The sequence below is a fragment of the Ranitomeya variabilis genome, chromosome 4 (genome assembly GCF_051348905.1).
Source record: "Ranitomeya variabilis isolate aRanVar5 chromosome 4, aRanVar5.hap1, whole genome shotgun sequence".
Taxonomy (NCBI): domain Eukaryota; kingdom Metazoa; phylum Chordata; class Amphibia; order Anura; family Dendrobatidae; genus Ranitomeya; species Ranitomeya variabilis.
This window is the reverse complement of record NC_135235.1, coordinates 607,564,391-607,592,258: the sequence shown is the minus strand read 5'-3', so window position 1 is coordinate 607,592,258 and position 27,868 is coordinate 607,564,391. Positions and strand designations below refer to the sequence as shown.

At 44.4% G+C, this 27,868-nt stretch overlaps 1 protein-coding gene and 1 pseudogene across 2 annotated transcripts in view; both read right to left on the bottom strand.

The window, feature by feature from the left end:
- Positions 1 to 13,414, bottom strand: part of RPTOR (regulatory associated protein of MTOR complex 1) — a 295,359-nt gene extending 281,945 nt beyond the window's left edge. Inside the window, exon 1 of one of the 2 annotated variants that reach the window (XM_077253329.1) lies at positions 13,054 to 13,414. In XM_077253329.1, the coding sequence (XP_077109444.1) occupies positions 13,054 to 13,206 (153 nt within the window). In that variant the 5' untranslated portion in view covers positions 13,207 to 13,414. The remainder of the gene's footprint in view (positions 1 to 13,053) is intronic. The other variant, XM_077253327.1, reaches the window with a different exon arrangement.
- Positions 13,415 to 25,943: 12,529 nt separating this feature from the next.
- On the bottom strand, positions 25,944 to 26,084 carry LOC143770831 (U2 spliceosomal RNA; annotated as a pseudogene).
- Between the last annotated feature and the right edge of the window lie 1,784 nt (positions 26,085 to 27,868).

Sequence of the window (27,868 nt, the reverse complement as noted above, 5' to 3'; positions counted from 1 at the left end):
CAAAAAATAGGAAATGTACAGTATATATTTTTCACATTTTATTTCTTTCTTTACAAGTTAGTGCGCACCCAGCTTCACTGACAGTACGGCCGGGGCAGCTTGTCATGGCACATGCGAGACTCCAAGATACACGGCGCAAGCGTGGGATTTTTCAAAGTGGATTTGAGTGACGTTGGCGCAACCTCGGCAAAATCATTCCAATTGAGAGAGCGGCGATAACCGTGACTAAATGAAATGAAACACACCCCTATGACTAAATGAGCAGGTACCCTGGGAGAGCATGACTTTGGGGGGACAAGCGTTTTCTGAAACCATAAAACCCTTCTAATGTCGCTACACATTTTTTCTGTCTTGGGTATCTGGTGAATGTTTTGTGCTTTTGGGGCTGCATTGATTTCAAATGTGGTCAGGGCCGTATTTGGAGGTTATGCTCCCCTAGGCACTTTTTGTGCTGCCTACCCCATTGGTGAGTCTGACTAATGCAGACACAGTCGGCAGTGACATAGGCTACTTTCACATCAGCGACTTTTGCCATTCATGGCAGATCCGGCAGTTTTTCCGCATCTACCATGTAACGGATCACTTATGGCAACATTGCGTTCGGCCTCATTCATTCCCTATGGGACTTGCGGACATATGCGGCACTTGCGGTTTTGCCGCGATCCTACAAATACGGTACTTGCAGCAACTGAAAAAACGCTGCTAATAGTGTTTTTTGTCTCACCGCAACTGCAAAACCGCAAGTGCCGCACATGTCCGCAAGTAGCCATCACTACCTGTCCCTGCACCTTACTAGCTCATCCCTAACCATCCCTCCTGGACCTAAAATTACACTATAAAGCTTTAGAAAAACAATTTATTAACTGACATATTCCCATGATAATGAGGGCTACGGCGTAGACTGGGATGGGCATTCTCCGGGTCTCCAATCTCTCCTTACAGTATTGTAATATTCAGTCACTATGTGGTGGCAATATGTGGTCTGGTCACGGTGGCGGTATTTGTATAATGATTTGTATAGGGGAAAGCCGAGTGAATAGTGATTTGTATGAGGGAGAGTGGGGTAGATACTGTTTTGTATGGGGGAAAGCTGGGTGGATATTGTTTTGTATGGAGGAAAGCTGGGTGGATACTGATTTGTATGGGGGCAACTGCCTTACATTGTATTTGAAAACACACATGAGAAAGATCCAGTATACTGTGCTATTTTTTAAAAAAATTCTCTTTATTAAACATAACTACATGGAGTTAATATAGCAAAATCACAAAATGAAAACTGTAAATCCAACATCAATAAGTATAATCATTAAGGTCACTACTTGATTTAGATGGGGAAATATGCCAACACGCACCTGATCTACTACTCATGTACAAAGTGCACGATTCTATCCTAGCTCTTAATCCCAAGTGGTGTCCTGTAAAATAGTCACTCATGCTAATACGGGATTAAATTAAGACATATTATTCACAAGCACTTACATGAGGGGTGGTCTGCTGTGCGTGGTAATCCCCAAGCGCCCCAACGCGCGTTTCGTCCCTTCGTCAGGAGGGGAACCACTGTATTTGTTCTGCTCTCCACATTTCATACAAACAGTAACAAATGAAACATGTACAGGTAGCAGAATTGACCTGTTCTTTAGTCTGAAGTGCACAGCTTGTGATTTCCTCATGTTCATTTACACTGAGAGAAATTAGTGCTTTCGCTTATAAAAGGCCATAAGACTTGGCACCCAGAAGCCTGCAGTGAGCATTCCTTTCATTCACTCCGCAGGTTGACCCTAGGTCACGACCCTGTGACGTCACAGAACTCCAGCAGCTCCCAGGAAAACGGTAGAGACTAGGTCCTGCTCTGTGCACTTGTGGCCCCGGCCCCCCGAGGGCTCCTCTGCCGCTGGCTGCTGTCTGATTGATATTTCCTTGCAGCCACAGCAGCACCTACTAACCAGAGCCTGGAGGACTAATGTGGAGGGAGACAAGGATGGGAGCTGGCTGCTGAACTCTCTGCCCTCACAGCCATGGCCAAACGGAGCTCCCTCTTCATTCGGGTAGTGGAAGGGAAGAACTTACCGGCCACGGACATGTAAGTAGCTGCGGTACCCACAGAGGAGTGGAGCAGCTGTCAGCTGGGGAACATGGGCAGCGAAGGAGCGGGCTGTGTCCGGGGTCAGGCTGCAAAGTTCAGTAACGATTGTTGGTGAGTGGGCGGGCTGACTACCTCCGGACTTTAAAAAAAAAAACAACAAAAAAAAAAACAACCCTTGCTCAGGTGCCGCCCCCTGCATCCTGGCGCCCCTAGGCGCGTTCCCTCAAGTGCCTAGTGGCAAATACGGCCCTGACTGTGGCACACATTTATAAAAGTGTGTGAATGTCTTGTGTCAACAGAACATCAATAATACAAAGTGTCATCCCAACCGTGTGTCCCCACATCAAAATCATATGCAAGTGTAGGAGATCCCCCAGACCTTCAAAACCCATAAATGTGTCCTTCTGGGTCTTGCATGGAGACCTTCTGTGCCCTGGCTTATGTCACAATACCCCTCTCCCTCAACCTCATACTTCCTAGAAGCCCACTACCTCAAAGAGTTCTTAGTCTACGTTCACATTTGCGGTCTGCGCCGCAGCGTCGGGCGCCGCAGCGTCGCCGCATGCGTCATGCGCCCCTATATTTAACATGGGGGCGCATGGACATGCGTCGCGCTTGCGTTTTGCGCCGCATGCGTCCCTGCGGCGCACGCGTCCGGGCGCAGAGGACGCAGCAAGTTGCATTTTTGCTGCGTCCAAAATCAATGAAAAAAAGGAGGCATGCGGCGCAAAACGCAGCGTTGTGCATGCGTTTTGCTGCGTTTTTGTTTGCGCTGTGCGTTGCGGCGCCGACGCTGCGGCGCACAACGCAAATGTGAACGTAGCCTTATATCCACATTCCCCAAATCTACGTCACTACAACGCTTCCTGGCTTCTCGAGTCAAATGATAACTGTAAAGGTACCTTCACACTAAACGACTTTGCAACGAGAACGACAACGATCCGTGACGTTGCAGCGTCCTGGATAGCGATATCGTTGTGTTTGACACGCAGCAGCGATCTGGATCCCGCTGTGATATCGCTGGTCGTTGCTGAAAGTCCAGAACTTTATTTGGTCGTCAGATCGGCGTGTATCGTCGTGTTTGACAGCAAAAGCAACGATGCCAGCAATGTTTTACAATGGTAACCAGGGTAAATATCGGGTTACTAAGCGCAGGGCCGCGCTTAGTAACCCGATATTTACCCTGGTTACCATTGTAAAAGTAAAAAAAAAAAACCACTACATACTCACCCTCTGATGTCTGTCACGTCCCCCGGCGTCCGCGCTGCTGCTCAGAGCTTCCTGCACTGAATGTGTCAGTGCCGGCCGTAAAGCAAAGCACAGCGGTGACGTCACCGCTGTGCTTTAGGGCCGGCGCTTACACAGTGCAGGGAAGCTGAAGGCGAGGGACGCAACAGACACGGCAATGTAAGTATGTAGTGTTTGGGTTTTTTTACATTTCCGCTGGTAACCAGGGTAAACATTGGGTTACTAAGCGCGGCCCTGTGCTTAGTAACCCGATGTTTACCCTGGTTACCCGGGGACTTCGGCATCGTTGGCCGCTGGAGAGCGGTCTGTGTGACAGCTCTCCAGCGACCACACAACGACGCTGCAGCGATCAGCATCGTTGTCGATATCGCTGCAGCGTCGCTTAATGTGACGGTAACTTTAGGCTGGAGTCACACTAGCGTATTACATCCGATGCGATATGCTAATGACCCTCGGCTCCTGCTCTGCTGTGAGCAGGAGCCGGGTGTCATGCGTCTGTGCTCAGAGCCTCTCGCACAGAGAGGCTCGGAGCACAGCTGTGGAGGAGGCGGAGAAATGAATTTCTCCATCTCCTCCATTGTCGGGGTCAGCGTTTAGCGCACAGCACTAGGATGATGTCTCACTCGCACCCATAGGATTATATGGGTGCGAGTGAGACATTTCTTGGCCGAGTGTCGGTGACAATCGCAGCATGCTGCGATTTCACTCGCACACTGAAAACGGCCGAGGAAAAAACTGGGGATTGAGCTGCCCCATAGCAGAATACTGGTCCGAGTGCTATGCGATTTTCTATCGCATAGCACTCGTCCGTATTACAGACTAGTGTGACTCCAGCCTTAGACTGAGGACGGTTTAACAGTTGAGCCTCCACTGATTTCCGGAACGGAAGTGCAGTGACCCCCTCCCTCAAACCAGCAATACTGCGATCAAGAGTTGATGAAATGAATGGAGCACTGGCTGAAAATGCAGCCTGCTGCGCAAATCAAAGTCTATGGTACAGACAAAAAAAAAACAAGCACAGGGAGAAGAGATCTCCTGCATGAATGAGGAGCTAATAGCTTTTTAAAAGGTAGATGTTGTTGAAACACTCCAGAATGCCTGAAATGTAAGTTGTGGGACCAGATTGGATGACTTGCTGCCTTATAAATTTGGAAGCGTCTACTGCTTTTTTTTTTTTTCATACCTTGGCAGGACATGCTAGTCCTAATTCTTGGGGCGAAGAGTGTTATAGGTTGCTGGCAACTGGCCAATTAGAAGCCATTCTTTTGATGAGGTGGATGAAAGCATAGCAATGATATATACACTGCTCAAAAAATAAAGGGAACACTAAAATCCCACATCCTAGATATCACTGAATGAAATATTCCAGGTGTAAATCTTTATTCATTACATAGTGGAATGTGCTTAGAACAATAAAACCTAAAAATGATCAACGTAAATCCCAACTAATATGCCACGGAGGTCTGGAGTTGGAATGATGCTCAAAATCAAAGTGGAAATGAAGTTACAGGCTGATCCAACTTCAGTGGAAATGCCTCAAGACAAGGAAATGATGCTCAGTAGTGTGTGTGGCCTCCACATGCCTTTATGACCTCCCTACAATGCCTGGGTATGTTCCTGATGAGGCGGCAGATGGTCTCCTGAGGGATCTCCTCCCAGACTTGGAAAAAATCATCCACCAACTCCTGAACAGTCTGTAGTGCAACGTGACATTGGTGGATGGAGCGAGACATGATGTCCCAGATGTGCTCAATCGGATTCAGGTCTGGGGAACGGGTGGGCCAGTCCATAGCTTCAATGCCTTCATCTTGCAGGAACTGCTAACACACTCCAGCCACATTAGGTCTGGCATTGTCCTGCATTAGGAGGAACCCAGGGCCAACTGCACCAGCATATGGTCTCACAAGGGGTCACAGGATCTAATCTCGGTTCCTAATGGCAGTCAGGCTACCTCTGGCGAGCACACGGAGGGCTGTGCAGCCCACCAAAGAAATGCCACCCCACACCATTACTGACCCACTGCCAAACCGGTCATGCTGAAGGATGTTGCAGGCAGATCACTCTCCACGGCGTCTCCAGACTCTGTCATGTCTGTCACATGTGCTCAGTAGGAACATGCTTTCATCTGTGAAGAGCACAGGGAGCCAGTGGCGAATTTGCCAATCATGGTGTTCTGTGGCAAATGCCAAGCATCCTCCACGGTGTAGGGCTGTGAGCACAACCTCATCTGTGGATGTCGGGCACTCAGACCATCCTCATGGAGTCGGTTTCTAACAGTTTGTGCAGACACATGCACATTTGTGGCCTGCTGGAGGTCATTTTGCAGGGCTCTGGCAATGCTCCTCCTGTTTCTCCTTGCACAAAGGCTGAGGTAGCGGTCCTGCTGCTGGGTTGTTGCCCTCCTACGGCCCCCTCCACGTCTCCTGGAGTACTGGCCTGTCTCCTGGTAGCGCTTCTAGCCTCTGGACACTACGCTGGCAGACACAGCAAACCACCTTGCCACAGGTCACATTGATGTGCCATCCTGGATGAGATGCACTACCACTTGTGTGGGCTGTAGAGTCCGTCTCATGCTACCACGAGTGTCAAAGCACAACCAACATTCAAAAGTGACCAAAACATCAGCCAGAAAGCATTGGTACCAAGATGTGGTCTGTGGTCCCCACCAGCAGAACCACTCCTTTATTGAGTGTGTCTTGATAATTGCCAATAATTTCCATCTGTTGTCTATTCCATTTGCACAACAGCATGTAAAATTGATTGTCAAACAGTGTTGCTTCCTAAGTGGACAGTTTGATTTCACAGAAGTTTGTTTTACTTGGAGTTATATTCTGTTGTTTAAGGGTATGTGCACACGTATTTTGAAGCTCTGCAGATTTTTCTGCAGCGGATTTGAGAAATCTGCAGGTAAAAGGCACTGCCTTTTACCTGTGGATTTACCGCGGTTTTTATGCAGATTTTGTGCGGATTCCTATTGTAGAGCAGGTGTAAACGGCAGCGGAATCCGCACAAAGAATCGACATGCTGCGGAATGTAACACGCAGCGTTTCCGCGCGTTTTTTTCCCGCAGCATGTGCACTGCGGATTGCGGTTTCCATCGGTTTACATTGTACTGTAAAAGCATGGAAAGCTGCTGCGGACCCACAGCTGCAGATCCGCTGCGGATCCGCAGCAAAATCCGCAACGTGTGCACATAACCTTAGTGTTCCCTTTATTTTTTTGAGCAGTGTATATAGCCTGGATACCTGCTGATAGTTACAGATTCTAATGTCTCAGGATCAATATTTTGAACAGCAAGGAAAGATTCCAAACAATAAAATCACAACTACTGATGGGCGAACCCCTGGATGTTCGGGTTTAGAGGGTTCAGGTGAATATTTAAAAAAAAAAAAATAAGTTTGCTCTGGTTATGAGAACAGTACCCGAACACGGGCCCCACTGACTTGAATGGGGGGCCCGAACATCCAGTGTTTGCGACGTTGTCATCTGCATGACAGAGCAGCAAACACTGTCTCTGATCAGCGTTAAGATCATTACCGCCGTTCGGAGAGCTGCGGCTCCCACGCTGTCAGAAGACAGAGTGAGCCCGCAGCTGTTACTGGAGGTAAAAGGTTTACCTCCAATCACAGGTGTTGGCTGATTGGACTACTACTCCAAAGACTAGGCCCTCTGCCGCTAATAACCACGGGTGCATGCGGTGGCTGATGCTCTAAATAAAATAATCAGCCTGTGCGCTAAATAAAATAAGTTAAAAAAACAGCGTGAGTTCCCCTGTATTTTTGATAACCAGCCAGGCAAAACTGACAGCTGCAAGTGGCAACCCTCAGCTGTCAGCAAGGCTGGTTATCAAGAATAGAGCGGTTCTCATGCCCTTTTTTTTTTTTTTTCTTTAATTATTTCACAACCAGCCAAGCTGAAGCAGACAGCTGGGGGCTGGTATTCTCAGGCTGGTAAGGGGCCATGGATATTGCCACGGCACAGCCTAAAATTAGCAGCCCGCAGGCACCCCAGAAAAGCCGCATCTATTAGATGCACCAATTCTGGCGCTTTGCCCGGTGGCGGTGCCATTACCAGGAGAAAATGAACTCATTTGCTCCCTGGAGCCACTGGCTTTCAGTCATGGGTGCATGCACAAAGTGGCTACAATTATGAGTCACTATACTGTGATCGGCAGCTGTCTCCAGCACTTTGACTGACAACTTGCTGCCTGTCAAAGTGCGGGCCGTGCTTACAGCCACCGATCTGATGACTGAAAACCGGCAGCTCCCGGGAGGAAATAAAAGTAGATTTTCTTCCAGTAGCCGCCCTTTCATTAAGTCAGACAGGCAGCATTGAAACGCTATTTACCTACAGATTGACCCCACATCAGCAGGTAAATAACATACCAAAGGCAGAAACATAATGCTTAAATACCTTGCGGCAAATAACATTTCCAAGGTGACAAGTTCCCTTAAAAGAATGTGTGGAAGACAAAAAATGCCAACTCAAGCAATTAGATTTTTATTTTCCAGCTGTTCTATGTACAGTTTAAATTCTTGTATATTATTTTGGTAAATCCGACTTTTGAACTCAATTATACCAAATGTGCTTCACTTTAAAAAAAAATAAATCTTTATTTTACTTTTTTTTCGCCTCTTAATCTAATAATAATGTTTATTTTTATATATCGCTAACATTCTGCAGCGCTTTACAGTTTGCACACATTATCATCGCGGTCCCCTATGGGGCTCACAATCTAAATTCCCTATCAGTATGTCTTTGGAATGAGGGAGGAAACCGGAGAACCCGGAGGAAACCCACGCAAACACGGGGAGAACGTACAAACTCCTTGCAGATGTTGTGCTTGGTGGGATTTGAACCCAGGACTCCAGCGCTGCAAGGCTGTAGTGCTAATCACTGAGCCACCGTGCCGCCTGTTGGGAATTTGAGTTTGCAATCATTTAGTCTCTTATTCCATATTATACAATACCACAGCACTGCAGTATATAGTATTATTGCGATACTCCTATGAAATCCAGTCTTTAGCTGAGATTGACACTTTAAGGGGGCCTTGATCAGGCCCCAACTGCCATGGTAATTCATTGGCTCCCGACGATGACCTTGCGGTGGAAGTTAAGAGCAAGCAAACAAACACTTGTAGTAATGCCATTTAATTGCTGCCGTCAGTCATTGACTGCGACATTAAATGTTTAATGAGCTAGCTACAGCTACTGCTGTTAAAAGACAGATGCATGCTATGTAAAACATTTGGCATCTGCCAGGAATGAAGCAGACTCAGTTACTGAGCTCACTCCATGAAGTCCTCAAGTCCTTATGGCAAAATGTACATCAGGGGTCATTAAAAGGGTAAAAAATCCAAGAATGGAAGGATTTTTAATTTGTTTACTACTCGCTGCATAGACTACTGTGGTGGTCAGTAAACTATCAGTGAAGGCTAGTCAAAAAGAGTCACACTTACAGGCAAAAAGAGTCACACTTACAGGCTCTTTTCTACAGAGCTTGTGAGCGCTGCTCTGATGTTGCAGAGACAAAGCTCTCTTAGGCTACGTTCACATTTGCGGTGTGCGCCGCAGCGTCGGGCGCCGCAGCGTCGCCGCATGCGTCATGCACCCCTATATTTAACATGGGGGCGCATGGACATGCGTCGCACTTGCGTTTTGCGCCGCATGCGTCGCTGCGGCGCCCGCGTCTGGGCGCAGAGGACGCAGCAAGTTGCATTTTTGCTGCGTCCAAAATCAATTAAAAAAAGGACGCATGCGGCGCAAAACGCAGCGTTGTGCATGCGTTTTGCTGCGTTTTTGTTTGCGTTGTGCGTTGCGGCGCCGACGCTGCGGCGCACAACGCAAATGTGAACGTAGCCTTATACAGCAGCAGTGGATAAAGCATTGTTCGAGCCAGACGCTGGTCTTTGCTGTCAATTTAGCAGGAAGGATGCGCTTCCATTACATTGATGATTAGGGTTAGCACACTGAATGCTCGATCAGCACTTAATTCACACAGGAAACTTTGGGGCCCTTCATTCTGTTCATCGACAGTGTGGCAATCACAGTGGATGGGTAAAAACCAATAAAGCTTTGTCCTAACTGGAATAGCCCATAACATAAGCTACTGGCAGAATCAGCAAAGTAACCTCCTGGAGAAAGGGGAAGGGTAGGCCATCCCCTTTGGTGGAGAAATGGAAATGAACTGGTGTACACTGGGCCTGGTAACAGACAAACCCAACATGACACTCATGACCTACAAACCTATTATGACAGTGAATGAGCCTTCTTGTGAGGTTACATTATCACTAATGATGAGCGAATATACTCGTTACTCAAGATTTCCCGAACATGCTCGGATCTCCTCCGAGTATTTACATCTGTTAGCCAGCAGAAGTACATGTGGGGGTTGCCTGGTTGCTAGGGAATCCCCACATGTAATCAAGCAGGCTAACAGATGTAAATCATTCAGCTGCAGCGATGAAAACTAAATCTCCGAGCACTAAAAAATACTCAGAGGTCACCCGAGCGTGCTCAGGAAATGTCGAGTAACAAGTATATTCACTCATCACTAATTATCACTGACAACAAGAACACCAACATAGCCTCCATGTATCCTGCCATAAAACCTCGACAAAACCCATATTAACCCCTTGTCTTTTAGAGAAATCTAATGTTCGCTGGCTTATAGTCTCTCTATAATTACCAGATCCAGCGATCAAATGAACTATATCTTAGCCATTCTGTAGTTTCAATGTATTGTCCACTGTGTACTTACAAAGGTCAACTGGATAGGTGACAAATTAGAGATCGATCAGTGAGGGTCCGACGGCTGGAGACCCCATTGATTAAAAAATGATTCATGAAATATAACTTTTACCAAAAGATGCATATTTATTTTTTGCTCAGTCCACCCCCCTTCAGGAGTAAGGGTATGTGTCCACGGGCCGGATTAGCTGCAGATTGAACGCTTCGTATAACCGCAGCGTTCAACCCACAGCGTCCAGATGTTACAGCATAGTGGAGGGGATTTTATCAAATCCCGTCTCCACTATGCGTCCGAACACGCATCTGGCGGCCCTGCGTTTCTGGACATGCGGCGCGTCTTTTTAGAACGCAGCATGTCTGTTTACCCTGCGATGACGCTCCATCGCCGCAAGGTAAATAACAGGGTCCTATGTGTGGGGTGCGGCGTTTCCGGATGTGAGCAATAAACACATCCGGAATCACCACGCGTACAGAAGGGGGTGGCGCTTTGGGCAGAGAGGGTTTTCCGCTCTGTCCAAAGCGCCGTCAATCTGGACAGTGGACGCGCACCCTAAGGGTTCTGGAGTTTCCAACTTAGTACATTTTAGCAACGTTTAAAAGAAATTGTGACTTTTGGTGCTGAAGTCGCATAAACCAGTTAAAGAGGTTGACGATCAGTAGGACAATTTTTGCCTCATATCTACGGTCTTGTTCTTCAGAAATCCTCTTTTAATCCTTTATGTGAATCCGTTGTCCAGGTTTTGGGGTGTGGGGTGCCTGGAAGGTAACTTGGCCTCAGGACTTCATTTGCTTGCCTGTCGCCTCCCATCAGCGTCACAGTGCCCTGTAACATCTAGTGGTTGTCCCGTGTCTGCGCCCGGCAATTGCGATATTCCACCCTTCCATGGGCATTGGCTTCTTGATTATTCTCGCAATTGCAGTTCACAGGCCCGGGACAACCACTAGACATCACAGGCCACTGTGACGCTGATGGGAAGCGACAGGCACGCAAATGAAGTCCTGGGGTCAAGTTTCCTCCCAGGCACTGCACGCCCCAGAGCCTGGAAGAATGGATTAACATAAAAGGATTATAAGAAGATTTCTGAAGATATGAGGCCTAATATGACTATTTTAAGTGTTCTAGTACCTGTATGCTCATATTAATAGTTTAGGTACTTCCAAAGAAGTGACAAGATTCCCATTAAAAACAAAATAGCATTATTACAACATTCACAAACCACGTACGCCATTTTTAAGTATTTGGCGCAAAACCAGTGGACCACTCACCACTCACCTGCAGTGGGGGAGGGTTTTGTGGGGGCACTCAACTGTGGTTGCAGGCTGCTCTGAGGGGCACTCACTTGCAGTGGGGTGTTGCTTAGGACACTCACCTGTGATGGGGGTGCTTTGGGGGGCACTCGCCTGCGGTGGGGGATGGTGTGAGGGGCGCTCACCTGTGGTTTAGGGTTGCTTGAGACGCTTAACTGTGGGTGGTGCTTTATGGAGCACCCACCTGTGGTGGGGGGGGACGCTCACCTGCGGTGAAGGGTGCTGTGGGGGGGGGGGGGGGGTCACCCACCTCCGGTGGGGCTTGCTTTTGCGGGCACTCAATTGTGTTGCGGCTGCTTTCTGGGTCAGTGGGGGGTGCTTTCGTTGTCATATAAATTATATAGTTTAATATTTGTTTAAGCATTCCTCTTTTACAGCATTTTACCAAATCTGCTTAAACCTTTTGCACAGTCCTATGTGTAAATGTATGTATAATACTTACACAGTCACTACATGGGCATTGATCTAATATTGGTTATGGATTGGGCTGTGGAGTCGGTAAGCCAAACCTCCGACTCCTCAATTTCCAAGTATTTTTAAGTATTTGGCGCAAAACCAGTGAGTGAATCAAAACGGGAAGAAAAAAAAAAGTGACTTAAAAAAAAAAATAGCAAATGACAAATCGGCCCTTAGGACTCTCTCAGGGGTGGAGGAATGAAGGCAGCCTTAACCTGCAGCAGGCGCTGAGCCTACAGGATGCTGGAAGTCGGCCGGCCACAGAAGGGAGCGCCTACTCGGGAGTCACGTGGCCACAACACTCATATGGAAAGGCCATCAAACTGGCGTCTCACATGTGGAGAGGCCACCACTACCTCTGGGTTTGGCAGGACCTGACCCTGTGGACATCTAGAGGGGCTACAACCACAATAGACCCTCAAAGTGGAAAAATATCGCTGCACAGTTATGTTACCTGGAGCCCCCAATACACTGCTTCCACAGAATTCTGGGTCCGGTATAAGGTGCCTCATACAAAGTAAGGCCGGGTTCACATTAGCGTTTCTGTGCGCGGCGTATGATCCGCATGCATCATGCGTACATATCTTTAACATTGTGTATGCACGGACATGTTTTTGCATACGCTCACATAGGTACGCATGTATTGTTTCTCGGTGTGCGGCAAACGCAACATGTTGCATTTTTGAGGCGTCAAATATTGCGCAATCTTCCGCATGCGGATGACTGCATAAAAAAAACACATTACGGTCTATGGGAACACATTGGTACGCAAGGACATGTGTATGCATGTGTTCGATACGCATGCGTACTTTAGACTGCGCATGACCAGAAAATGATGTCACCGCCTCCACCATGCGCATACAAAACGCTGACGCATGCCAAAGCGCATTTAAACACATGCACACGCAGCGTTTTGGTTTGTGTCATACACAAGATGATGCGGAGGAGTAAGCACGCAGATAATACGCTGCGCACAGAAACGCTGGTGTGAACCCAGCCCCAACAGAAGGGCACAAACAGCCAACGCTCTCTGGAGGATAGAAATAAACAGTAAGACTATTGGAGCTCTCCTGTAAAAGCCCCAAATCCTTCCCCCTGAATCCCCCGCAGGTCTGTGACACCAGACCCTCCAATATGTTACAGCCCCCACAGACGGCTGAGACCCATTACAAAGTCCCCCCAATCTCATGGCACATCACGACCCCTTACCCGATCCTTCATCCTCCAGCTCTGCGCCAGGGACTTGCAGCCCTCGATCTTCTCGCAGTGCCGCTTCTTCATGAAGGCGGCCGGCAGGGTCCAGTCCACAAGCCTGCCTTCCTCTTCTTCTTCGAGGCCCAGGCCTGGGCTTTCACGATCCATCTCGATTCTCGTCCTCTCACGCTCTGCCTCCCGTGAAAACCGAGCACGGACAGCTCCTCAGCGCAGCGGTACGGACGCCGCCATATTGGGAGGGTCCGACATGCATTGCGGAAACGGCGGCCGGCGAGGGACAAACTGCCTGTGTGAGCCGAGGGGTTGCGCTACGTGCACGCGGGAGGGTCAGTCCTGGCTCTGAAGTGAGGTCACTGCTCTGTCAGGGCCATGTTATCAGAAAAGGATGGGGGGCAAGGGGCTGCCGGACTTTTTTCGGGGTGAAGTGTGGCACAACTAACTGTGGGTGGTGCTTTATGGAGCACCCACCTGTGGTGGGGGGACGCTCACCTGCGGTGAAGGGTGCTTTGCGGGGTCACCCACCTCCGGTGGGGCTTGCTTTCGTGGGCACTCAATTGTGGTGCGGCTGCTTTCTGGGTCAGTGGAGGGTGCTTTCGTTGTCATATAAATTATATAGTTTAATTCCTCTTTTGCCAAATCTGCTTAAACCTTTTGCACAGTCCTATGTGTACATGTATGTATATTACTTACACAGTCACTACATGGGCATTGATCTAATATTGGTTATGGATTGGGCTGTGGAGTCGGTAAGCCAAACCTCCGACTCCTCAATTTCCATGACACCGTCTCCACCAAAATGACCCATTGCACATGTTCAGTATTTTATTGCTTCTTTTCATGTAGCGCTTGAAAAAAGAAATGTTCATTCTTCTGGCTGCTTCCACTCAGAATTCACCCACTTTCAGAATCAATATATAAGGGTAAAGGCGCCGGCTTCACCTTGGAAAACTCCGCCGGTGCGCCGTCGCCTAAAGGCCTCTGTGTGCACATAGCAATTTGAAGGTCCGTAATTAGGGATTTTTTTATCATAGAGTTCACATGAACGTGTTTTCGGCCCGAGTGTTGACCCCATGTTGAAAACAAAGCACACCTTGACTAATGTTAACGAATGTGTTTGCTCACATGAACAGACCAACAATCTTTCTGAAAAAAATCTCAGCATGTTCCAATCTGATCTATGCTTTTTTGGGGGGATGAGATCCCTCTACACATGTCAAAGGATGTACAAGAAAAACAGATGCCATATGGACACTCTTTGATTAGCATCTTTTTTTTCACGTGTTCATAGCAATTCTTAACATGCTTTTTATAATTTTTAATTATTGATGTATAAAAGCGGACATATTGTTGACAGCGCAGTTGGAAAATTGTCCGTTTTCCCTTTATGAAAACTGAATTTTCATACTTAGCCTAAGGCGTCGTACAGACATACATTTTTCACTATCTTTTTGCGCATATATAACATTCACCCATTAGTCTATGGGTTTGTTCACTTGTCCTTGTTTTTTTTTACACTGGTTGTCTGGGGGGGGGGGGGATGGAAACGTCCGTCTTTGATCTGAGTCATGAATCGTACTAATGCAGATCTATGGGTCTCTGAAAAACCTCAGACAGCAAACTGATGGCATCCAAGTTGCCTGCTACTGCTGTTCATTTTGCACTGATCACTAGGAGAGTCTTTAGATACCTATATCTCTTTTTTTTTTTTTTTCATACATAAAATTCTGCTAGTAGAAACTGGCACAGGGACAAAACTTATGAAAATCTCATCCAGCACACTGGTGGAAATTGTTCAGTTTATTTTGTGTACAAGTATAATCAAGACATCTGAATGAGGTCAACTAGACCACCTGTGTTTTGACCTTCCCCAAACAATGAAGTAATTTATGACGCCTACTAAATACTGTTTTGAAATGTAGATGAGAGCAGGAAAGGATAAGATCTTAATTTGTATGCAAGAATTTAGAGAGAGTTTTGCATGACAATGATGTAACCTAACACCTACCCAGTAGGAACAGTTTCTGGCTTTCTTTCATGGTGCTACCTTCTAAGATCACAATTGTTTGCTTTCAAGGTCCTGTTTGCATGTGACAAATGTCAGTTGTGTACTATGTGACTTCCCCTCCCATTTCAAATGAAGAAAAGTCCATAAAGCCTTCACCACTAAAACACTATCAGCCAATTATCCATTCAGTTTCAACGTTTAGTGATTACGTTTAGATTATATTTGGATCAGTTATCTAGATAGCCTCCACATTGCTAGCAAATGAGGGGAAAATGGTATAATGGGGGACAAGCACACTGCGTTCAGTACACTTTTATTATTTTGTTTCATCGTGTCCTCATCACAGGGACTTTTTGAAATGAGTAGGGTTGATCGAATAGCTTTGGATAAGAGCTTCTCCCAATAGCTATAGTGGTTACCGAATAACTGCAGTGGATACCTGAAGTGCTCCCAACAATCATCTGTTCGGCGCTACAGCTGCATGTGTCGCGGCTGTGTGACAGTCACAACACATGCATGGAGAGCCTGCTCTTCAGATATACAGTACGGTAATCATATCAGCATAAACTAGACTGATATGATGGGCATTATATGTGGCATATTTTCTACGGATTATCTTATGGGGCTATAATCAACTTTTATGCAGCATTATATGGAGCAAATTTTCTATGGAGCATCTTATGGGGACATAATCAACTTTTATGTAACATTACTTGTGGCATATTTTCTATGAAGCATCTTATGGGGCCATTATCAACCTGTATGCAGCATTATATGGGCCAAATTTTCTATGGAGCATCTTATGGGCCCATCATGAACTTTATGGAGCATTATATGGGCCCATCATGAATGCTATGGAGCATATTATAGGGCGTATTTTGTATGGAGCATCTTATGGGGCCCATTATGAACTATATGGAGTATTATATGGGGCATATTTTGTATGGAGCATCTTGTGGGGCCCATCATGAACTGTATGGGGCATTATATGGGGCTCCTGATTCAATATGGATATTCAAAAACACTTAACCTACTGATGTCTCAATTAATTTTTATTGGTATCTATTTTTATTTTTGAAATTTACCAGTAGCTGCTGCATTTCCCACCCTAGGCTTATACTTGAGTCATTAAGTGTTTCCAGTTTTTTGTGGCCAAATTAAGGGTCTCGGCGTATACTCGGGTCGGCTTATACTCGATTATATTCGCTATATTTAACTTAATCTGAACCCTCTACTGGACAAATGTATTATGAAAATCAGCGCATGGTGTAAGTTACCCATGTCTGTCATAGGGGGTAACTTAATTAAAATTATACTGATGCCACAACTATTGTATATGATTCAAATGCACCTTTATGGATGCCTATGAGATGCATCAGTAGGGTACATGGTCAATTTAGAACACTTCTGTGGAAAAAGAAACAAGCATGGATGAGACTTGAATACTTACAAAATGAAAAAAAAAAACTTTGGGAGGTCTTGCAATTCCAAACACATGGATTTATTTCCTTGCTGCTCAACTCCAACAGTTAATAGGGTGGGTGTGTGATATAGAAAATGACATAGTGGGGAAGTTGATCACAGAAAGTACACCATGGAAAATACCTGTGAGTATGGTGGAGGCTGGAAGTCAGAATATAAATGGGTCTGTATGTCCAACACTGCCCATGATATTCAATGTTTGGGATAGAGGAAAATCGATTCTGGATTTTGAAGGGTACACCAAATTTATGCCGCTGTGGCATAATAATAAGTTGCCAGAACATCTCAAGCTGCAATATTTTACGGAATTGGGGGCAAAAGGGTATTAATACAATAGATTACATATTAAGAGAAGGCACCCTCAAAAGTTTTGAACCATTACAATTATATTTTAAACTGGCACGCAATCAATTTTATAAGTACCTGTAATTCCGACGTGCATTTAATACACAAAAACACAACCCATAAGTATAAACAAAAATCAGTTTATTAAAATCGTAACAGAGACATCTTCCTCTAAATTATTGATATCCCGCATACATAAATACCTAAGATCTGACTTTCTGAAATAGTTCCCTTTAAGACTGGCAAAGGGGAAGACGATGTCGGCCATTTAAACGTAGGACAATGGAACATAATTATGGAACTTACTCCTCACTTATGTGAATCGCAAAGGCTGTCATAACTGTATCTCATCCACAGAAAGTATAGAACTCCTAGATTCTTGAATAAAATAGGAATAAGATCAGATGACAAATGTCCAAGATGTAGAAGGGAAAATGCACTTTTAATTCATATGTTCTGGAAATGCCCTGCTCTGGGAAATTACTAGAAGGGGATACTTGGGTTAATTCACAGAGTATATAATATTGACGTGCAGATAAATCCTAAAATATGTATCCTTGGAATGCTAAAGGATGAAATGGATTCTGACCCAATACAAATATGTATCTTACTTTAAAAGAGGGACGAGGTAGAGCGGCACTAGGTTTAAATGGCAATTTATATATCTTGTATAAGTCGTCTATTTTGCCACCAGTTCATGGTGATTCACACTCTTTAAACGTGGGGCTCTACAAAAATGCGTCATGAAGTGTTTATCATTTGTGGAGAAAAAAATGAAAATGTGGCACTCACCAAGTAGTGTTGCAATAAAAGTCCTTTATTTTCCCATTCCATGGGGTGAGGACATTATAATAGGACGGCAGGTACAGTCGAGGGTGCACAGTGACAAAGTTGGAAGACGGCCGTTTCGCGCCGGCTGCGCTTCAACTGGACCCGTTGAAGTGCAGCCGGCGCGAAACGGCCGTCGTCCAACTTTGTCACTGTGCACCCTCGACTGTACCTGCCGTCCTATTATAATGTCCTCACCCCATGGTATGGGAAAATAAAGGACTTTTATTGCAACACTACTTGGTGAGTGCCACATTTTCATTTTTTCTCCGCAAATGATAAACAAATATATATCTCTAGAATCTTATTCCAGGCCAGAAAGTGCATAACTATTCGATGGATTCAAAGTACACCTCCGTCGTTATCAGACTTTAAGAACAGAATGAATTCCATAATTAGAATGGAGAAAAATATATATAAGAAAGGAGTAGCTATGCCTAAATATGAAAAAGTCTGGGGTCCATGGCTAGATGCTCCTGGTCTACCATTCATGCAATTACTTAGTGATAGAATGATGGATTTACTGACACCACTGTAAGCAGGATCTACCATATTGAAATCTAACCCTAATTGATAAACATATGGGGCTTTAGAATATGCAATAAGGAATAAAACATAATGAAGTTGGTGCATATGAGACATTCCTTAGCTGATTATTAAGAATTGAAGAATTTCTTTTTTTTTTTTTTAAGGTCCCCACATTTTTAATATCCAGCAAAGCAGACAGCTGGGGACTGATATTACTAGACTGGGGAGGTCCTTTCATATTGGCCCCTTCTCAGAATAAGCCCAGCTGTCTGCTCTTCCTTAGCTGGTTATTAAAAAATAGGTGGGACCCCGTGTTCTTTTTTCACTTATTTATTAACAAGCACAGTAAAATACACAAGGCACTGCTCCACTTGGACCTCCTCCTGGTTCAAGATTAATTTTTATTTTTTATTCTATGTTATTTTAAGTCCTTTTCCTATACACATTTGTTTGCAGGTCAATTGTCCTGCTCTTAACCCCATTTTGCAGCCCCCTAGCCCTTACTATGACCTTTTTACAGCACCAAAGTTCATATTCCCATTGACTCATATGGGGATTGGGTCTAGGGTCACGTTCAGGTACTCGAACTTCCACGGGTCTGCTCATCCCTACTCAGAATCTTTCGCGATTTCCAGAGACCAGTTAACCTTTTTGTCGCAAATACTCTCTGGATAATGCAAATCTTTCTGTGTGGAGAAAGAGGGGCTTTTGACTGTAAACTTTTTTTTTACTGGGGAATTGTTTGATATTAAAGGCGTTGCCAAAATAAAATTTGTCTGTAATCTTTCCTTCCACACTAATATCAATTGAAGTGTCCTTCGTTATGATACAACATCTGCACAGTTGATCTGGGGGAAAAAAAGGATTGAGCATGCTAAATTACGATGCCTGATCTTTTTGTTTCCCCAAGTTTTAAGTCCCTGACATAGGAGCCTGGCAGTGATTTACTCCTCTTTCCCTATTAAGAGCATGCAGTTTTTAAGCAGGCATACATTGGTGTAGAGCAGAGGTGTCAAACTGCATTCCTCGAGTGCCGCCAACAGGTCATGTTTTCAGGATTTCCTTGTATTGCACAGGTGATAATTTAATCACCTGCACAGAATGATTCCAGCACCTTGTGGAATGCTAAGGAAATCCTGAAAACATGACCTGTTGGCGGCCCTCGAGGAATGCAGTTTGACACCTCTGGTGTAGAGGGTACCAATGTAGATAGCTGTTGGCCAAATGAGTGTTTGCCTCTTGAATATTTAAGCTGAATTCTCTAAAAGTTTAACCATGTGGCCCAAAAAAGTGATCGAAGTAGTAAAAGATACATTCATGTTGAAGGGGTTGTCTGTTACTTGTCATCCCCTTTTCAAACACTCTAGTTCCCCATGTAAAATAATCACAGCTGCACTCACGGCGTGTGCTGGTGCTGTTCCAGTGGGTTTGGCCCTGGCTGCCGGGAGTTTGTGTTACATTGTTATGTCACTCCAGCCTTGCATTCAATCAGCCGTTTTACTCTCACTTCCTTTGGACGAAATTGATACCCAGAATAGGTGAGAGAGTGTTGCTACTCTCCATCTCTGTTTTAATGGCGGCTGCACCAGAGGTGAGTACAGATGCTGCTATTTTATAAGTTGGGAACTTAGTGATTGAGAAGGGGCTGTGTAGTGGACAACTCCTCTATTGGTAAACTTCATATTATCATATACATGTGCATGGCAGACCTAGGGTCCATTGTTAAGTACATGGCTGTGATGACAGCCTGTCAGCATCCCGCTATAACGTTACAGGGGTACCCGTTGAGTAATATGAAGCCTCTCTGTCTCACCCCTTGATGCTGCTGTCATCGATTCTGTCATTTTATGAGCTAAGGTACCGAGATTAGAGTTCGTATTGCACCAGGGTGTTGGCTGATATGGTTATGCAGGAAAAGGTCATGCGGTATTGATGGCCTAGCTTAGGCTTGCAATATGAGATTGTTTGGGTTCAACTCCTGGCACCCTTACAAATAAGCTTTCTAAAGAGGCAACAGCACTTTGGTCGATGCCATGTAGCGTACTACTGGGAAGTGCAGTTGTGGTAGTTATGACTAGTGAATGTGTGAGCTGTTGCTGTGAAGTCAGTGGAAGATGATGGTGGTTTGTGGTGACTACTGAGGGTCCTTCCTACAGGAAGTTGGCTACACAGGTCAAGTGGAAAGTCAGGTATAATTATGGACAACTGAATATGGACACCTGAGTCCCTGGCTCGGACACAGTAAGTCCGACGTGCCCATATCCTGCAGGGTTTTTAAAATTCAAGGCTTAGGCCTTAAAGTAGGTTCCTGCAATTAAGAAATGTTACCTCAGTCCAGCATTGAAAGGGTTACTGATTGTTCATGACTAATTATGCAATACATTTCAAAGTCCAGATTACAATCACTTTCGGATGTTACTGTTGTTCTCTCCTGAAATAGCACTCGTTCCAACCTTGTTTACGTCTTAAATAAATCATGAGAATGCTCATCTGCAGCAAAGACATTGAAATGTACTATAATGAGAGACATGAAGAAGACAGTCCTGATGTCTTATCACGCTCAGGGTTCATTTAGGACTAAAGGGGTATTTACACTGCAAGATAATTGTGAAAAAACGCTTGTTTTATGATTATTTTCCCGTGTAAACAGGCTGCCGATCACCCAATGAACGAGCAAAATGCTCTTTCGTTTGAAATATTTTATGTAGCATATAAAAAAAAAATCATCCTTGTCAATGGTGCATTATCCTGTGTAAACAGGACTCTCACCACCAAGAACTATGGTAGCCTGGAATAGATCGATCAATGCGCATCGTTTGCTTTGGTTTGCACCGATCGGTGGTCGTATTGTGCAACTGGTCAGTCAGTCTAAGCGGAACATTAGATGAAGGTAAAATGGGAAATAGTCTTATAGCGGAAATTATGTGAGGGCTTCATTTTTTGATAAAAGAACCTGTCACCTGTTTTTTTTCTTCCAAAAACTTTGCCGGTGACTCCACTTCTTTTGTTTTTTTTATAGGTGTCTTTAGAGTAGGAGCCGGATTGGTGTCCTATGGCCATGCCCAAAACCGACCTGATGACATCCCCTATTGCCGTCTAGTTCCTACTCATGTGCTGTAAATCAGGATGTACCTGCCTTGGCCATTGATCAAAGCTGCGTGGGTCGATTTTGGGCATGGAGAATGGAAAATCGACTCTTCACCTGAGCCGCTCCATCTACTTGACTCCTGAAAGGTAATTTACATATGGCGCAATCAGGGATTAAATGCTTTATTTAATTAGCCTGCTTGTGCTTTTACATATTAGGAGACCTTTAGTAGGTAAAAGAGGGGAAATAATGTAAACATATTTTTTTACATAAATACTGGTATTTGTGACTAAAAATCATTTTTGCAATTTTCATAAATGTTGCAGTTTGCCTTCTCTATCTTCTTTGTTGCACTGTCTATTGCTGGCTGCAGAATGAGTTATCTGAGAATCTGCGTGAGCTCTGTCTAACGGAAGAGTTTGTAAAGCTGGCCACACACAATAGATGGCTGTGTTCTCTATAAGAAAGCCGCGACTGACACGTCGGCTAGCAGGTTATATCAGGGAGAACAATGTGATCGTCAGGCTGTAATCGGATATGCGCGATCGACATCTCTCCATACCATCAGTCGTCCGATGCCCGCATACATTTTAGACCTTTGACAGAACCTGTCGATATCTGCAGGTTCAAATCACATTAGTCTGTGTATAGGGGCTGCAGAACCCATTAAATGCAAATGTTAAATGAGGACTGCAAATTTTACTGCACTATATCCCATAGGTCCCCCTGGCTAATCAGGTGCATCGGGAAACGATGCCTTATCTCTGAAAAGGGAAAAATCCATCTGTGTGTGCTTTTACTTGGAAATCTGCTTTTGCATATTTAATAATTTTATAACCACATTTTATATCACTGTAGACAATTCGATATAATAAAAATCCCCTTCTCTGTTCACTTTTGGGATAAGGCAGACTCGGTGCAATAATTCTTAGTTTTAATAAAGCCTGGGTTATTTCATCAGGATCATGCAAATGTGTTTAGAGAAATGGATAGCTTACATAAGAGCCTGATATTAAATGTGGTAATAAAGGAAGCATATTTATGGTCAATGATTACCTGAAGTATTATATACCACGAGAGAACATAGCACTTTCATAAACAGCACTCTGAAAACAAGGAAAAAAGTTAGTTAAAAAAGATGCAATTAAAGGTCAACTCCCCCATCAATGAAGATCGATTGAAAAAGAAACTTGCAGTGCTGCAAAAGTAGAGAGGTAAGGAGAAATTCCAGCATCCAGATCTTCATTACAAAAATCACATTATTATTGAATATATTATTAAAAAAAGTTGCGAGTCCAAAAACCAAGTAGTTTCAAGCAAACACATTTTGCACTGCAGTCCTTAGTCATTCCAGTCCAAAACGCATTTGCTTGTAACTTGTATTTGCTTGTAACTACTTGTTTGGACTTTTTATAACATATTCTATATATGAGCTTCATGCATGGGTTTGCTGGTTACCAATGGGAACAGAAGTTCTTTTGGATGCCAATGATTGCCAGTTCAAATCTAACCCACTGTCCTTAAGGCTACTTTAACATTTCCGTCGGGCACTCCCCGTCACAATGCGTCGTTTAGGGAAAAAAAATTGCAAATTTGCCCGCAGGATACGTTTTTTTCCCATAAACTTGTATTGCCCTCATCTGGGAAAAACATTCAAGGGGACGTTTTGCTGTGCGTTGTAACCAGTTTTTCCGTCTGTGCATGCCCGGCAGGAAATGTCTCTTTCCTGGCCAGGACTGCAGACGGAAATGTGAAAGGACACACTTCCGTCAGTACGTCGCGCCGACACTTTGTGACGGGCGACTACCGACGGAAGTGTGAAAGTAGCCTAAGACCTTGTAAGTGGCCTGCACGGCACCTCTTTTTCTGCAACCCTTTATTTTCTTGCCTAGCTTGTTTTTTCATTCTGACTTCCAATATTTCCACCTCTTTTCCCTTCCTCCGTGCTCTCTGAGTCTACCCCTTAGTTCATGACATCTTCCTTCCTCAGATCCAGCAGGGTAGATGGGCACCTTTTTCCGGCATCTTCCATTTAATGATGGTCACTTGTGAAGTGGGCAGAAAGAAGGACTCCTCTTCTCCACAGTCTAGCTGAATGCTGCAGGTTGGCCAAAGTTGACCCTTCCAGCCCAACACTTCCACTTTGTTGTATCCTCAACAAGGTAACAGCAGTTTTTATTTTTAGAAAGGAATGCACAACATTACATCACAGGTCCATTTAATTTCTTTTAAAGCGTTCCACATTATTTTATGGATGATGGAAATTGGCAATGGTCAGCATGTCAATTTTTGCATTGCTTGCCCTACTGCTCTGGTTATCATTAATTGGAATAAGTTCTGGCGTAACAACAGAAAAGTACAAAAGAGAAGCAGCCAGCACGAACTAAAGCTTTGGTTTGTTTTCCTGCATGGTGCCTTTAGGTTTTACAGGTCGTTTTGTGAGTGTATGTCACGTTTCTGTTGTCTGATTACCTGGGGCTGGGGCTCCTTCCCTGTCCCTAACACTAGGGGTGCCCTAGCGATCCCTGCTCCCCAGATTACTTGTGATGAAGATGCTGGGGATGCGTACCTTGCTGAACTCCTGAATCAGTCCTGTATCTGTCTCCCTTGCCCACTCAGGCAAGTACTTGGGCTAAAGATTGATGCAGAAGGGAAACATCTTTTCAAGGTATCAAAAGCCTCCCAGGCTGGACTGGACCAACTTGAAAAGTCAGTCTCTTCCCTCATCAAATCTGTCAAAGGTTTGGCCAAAACCGAAAAGTTTTTGATGAATTTTCGGTAGTAGTTGGTGAAACCCAAGAACCTTTGTCAGGCCTTTAGTACCTCAGGAGTCCGGACCCAATACAGTACCAAAACCGGTGGACAATAAAAAAAATAACCCAAAAAAGGATCTCCTGAACCTCTGGTTTGACAAATAATGTATTGTTTCTGAGCATCAGAAGCATGTACCTGATGTGAGTCGAGGTCAGACAAATCAAAATGTTGTTAAGCTAGATCACAACAAACCTACCTGCAAGGGGACTAAAAATGTAATTAACAAAGTATTGAAAGATGGCGGGAGCGTTAGTCAACCCAAATGGCATCACAAGGTTTTCATTGTGTCCCTCAGGTGTATTGAAGGATGTCTTCCACTCATCCCCCTTCTTGTTGCAACTGAGATTATAAGCCCCCTGAGATCTAGTTGATAAAACCATTTGCTTTCTACAATCTGATTGAAGAGGTCTGGGATGACAGGGAGAAGATATGGTTTCCAAACCATGATCTGATTGAGTTCGCAAAAGTCTAGGCAAGACTGATGAATCTTTGCCAGACTTTCAGTGATATAGTCCTTCTAAGCCTGCCTCTCTGCAGCAGAGATATTGTATTACCTGCTCTTTGGAAGCTTGGCCCCAGGAATAAGAATAACGACACAATCATAAGGAGAATGTGGATGAAGTTCCTGACACCTCTGTTCGGAAAACACATCCCCAAAGTACACTTGGCCAGGGAGCGGTCATCGTATATGTGACGCAGAGCCTGAAAAATTCCTGAACCGTCCACAGCAACGGAGGGTTGGCTGGAAGAGAAAATGACAGGGCTGGAGGGTCATCCTTAAGGAGGGAAATTATGATCCCCACTAGTTGCTCATCAGTTCCAGAGGAGTGAGAATGCAATGTAAGGTTTACAGGCTTCCCTAAAAGCAACAAAGTTGTCATGTCCCACCCCCCACTAGAGAACCTGGGAGGCAATGCGACTTTGGGCTTTATCAGGATTTTTGGGGAGTCACAGTCCCCAAACCAGATGTTTTTGGTGCTGCAAAACAACAGAGCCACCTCTAGACTGTGCTGCTGCAGTTAACCAGCCAGAGCTGTAATAAGATCCATGATGGATCAAATAATAGTCTGGGTCAGTGTTACTGTCACATTTCCGTTTTCAGATTACCCCGAGCCAGGTGCTCCTTTCCTGTCCCTAACACTAGGGGCACTCTAGCTATCCCTGCTCCCCAGATTACTTCTGATGGTGAAGATGCTGGGGCCTTGTGCCTTGATGAACTCTTGAATCAGCCCCCTATATCTGTTCCCCTTCCCCACCCAGGCAAGTGGGGAGGAATAGTGTATGTATGTACACAAACCAAACAAGGATAAATGAATATTCCAATCATATAAATATGCACTCACAGACAACAGAGGGGAACATCAGGTAAAAAAGGTAGGGAAACTAAATAGGAGAGGATGAGCATACAGCCAAAACATCTAGTAACAGTAAAAGATAAATACTCCCAAAACACTTCTAGGAACAACCTACTTATCCGCTCTTCACCAGGCAGTACATGACTTAACAATGGCAATCCAGATTGCCTGAGGTCAGTATAAATAGGAGAGAGGAGTGGTCAACACTGAACAGCTGAGATCCAAGCTGGAAAGCTACCGAGACTCCAAACTAAACAGATTAACCCCTGCATTGCTAATAGAAACCTGCACTGTGTAATGTGAAGGAGAAGCGCGACTGATCAGTGCAGGAGTGTGTGAAATCAGATGCTGTGGTCTTCTGGCCCCTCTTTGCCATGGTAAAACCATGACAGTGTGTGTGTGTTGAGCCGAGTTCTGGTTTTCATAAACCAGATTAAGAAAGGGGTGCAACGGTCCTGGAGGTACTGCAATACCAAGTCAATGCGTCGAGTGGACAGAGCAACCTCTTTTTTCCATCTCCCTGTTCTAAAAATCCATAAAATATATGTAGAATAATTGATAAACAGAAATTAAAAATTATGAAAAAGAGAAATATAAAAAAGCAGCACTTTTATCTAAAAATGGGTGCAAACCCCCCAAAGTAATGACCATAATCTCTTGTATACATATACGAAGTGAGACAGCACTCCAAACTCAGATGGTGAGAAACCTGATTTGAATCAGCCCATGCAACATTTTGGCTCCCAATAGTTTGAGAAAGGTTCTTATATTTTGAGCCAAAACGTTGCACCAGCTGATTAAAATTTGTTTTCTCTCCATCTGACTTGAGTACTGCCCTCATTTTTTATACATATATATAATCGGTATTTTGTTTTAAATAAGTGACGTTGCATTCAATTTTATCTGAGGTAAAAAAACATGTTCTGCTCTTTCAATTCTATCATACCACTCCTACCATTTCTGGGAGATGATTCTTGGGATTTTTTAAAACATTTTTAGAACTAAATGGCTATTTTTTAAAATTATTACAATATCTAAATTTTTTTACTTCTGAAAAGCTATGTGCTATCAATTAATTGCTATGACTAATATGTAAATACTTGACATTGCATTTACGGTATACCTGTTACGCGGCTGAGAGCTGTTCTCTATTTTAAATAAGAGATTGAATGCAGAGTGCTTCAATAGGATTACGCACAAGCATCCTAAGCCTCTGAAAATACATGCGGCTGGGCATAAACTGCCTGTTCTTGTATGCGTTTTTTTTTTTTCACTTGATAGATGAGTTTTGTCAAAGAAAATTACTGTAAAAAAAAACTTTTTTTTTATTGGATCTGTACCATCATGTACTACCGACATGGCCGCTGCATCTCGGTTCTGCAAATTTTTGTGTTCAACTCTAGTGTCAATCCATATCATCTTAATGCTCCCCACCCACGTTTTTTTTAATTTTTTTAAATGGCATATATTTTTCAAACCGCTCTGGCATTAAAGGGAATATCTTCTTAGGATGAATCAGGTTGATCCAGTGATTTGCTTTCGAAAGGGATTCCATAATCCATCACAATCAGGCAAAAATGTATGAGTAAGTTGTGTGTGATATATAATTGACAGCACATATTCAACTGAAAAGACTACAATGTTACACATGAGCCTGGAGGAGCCATTAACATGAAACTGTCCTAGTGATCATGATTGCTGTGGTTTGGGTTTTCTTTAAGGGATCAGGCACAATTTTAAGTTATATGAATGCATAATAATACAGCACCCATTCAAGTGAATGGTCTACCATGTTCTACCTGAATCTGAGGATCAGTAGCCTATTTGGACTAGTAGAGGGGACCGAAACCAGTGAATCCGTTCCCCTCCCACACATGCAAATGCACATTTTCTATGATTGGATTGCGACCCTTTTACGAACTGGAATGTAAACCCAACTAATTGACAGAAGACTTATAGGACTTCTATGTCCAGAGGTGATGTTCGTCTTTCGTAGTCAAAGATGACCATGATTTCAGGGTTAGAATAGAATTAGTAATTATGGGTCCGGGGATGGCTGCTGAGTCCAATCCGGGCCCTGAAGGTTCGCCCACATACTTGACATAAGGAGGCAGAAGTAGTCAGCACACCAGATTCTACTTGGGCTTTGCGGACAGCACACTTTTTGCATCAAAGATTTTCTTATCTTCAGCTGAACGTGCTCCTGAGGTGATCCTGTCCCGTCAACCTGGACAATCCAGGGCAAGCTCTTCCATTCATTGGTGTCGACTTCCAGGTTTTTGAGAGACGCTTGCTTTCCTTGGCACAGTTCTCCATACAGCAGTTGTTTTGGTAGTTGGCTGTCAGGCATTCTGACCACATGTC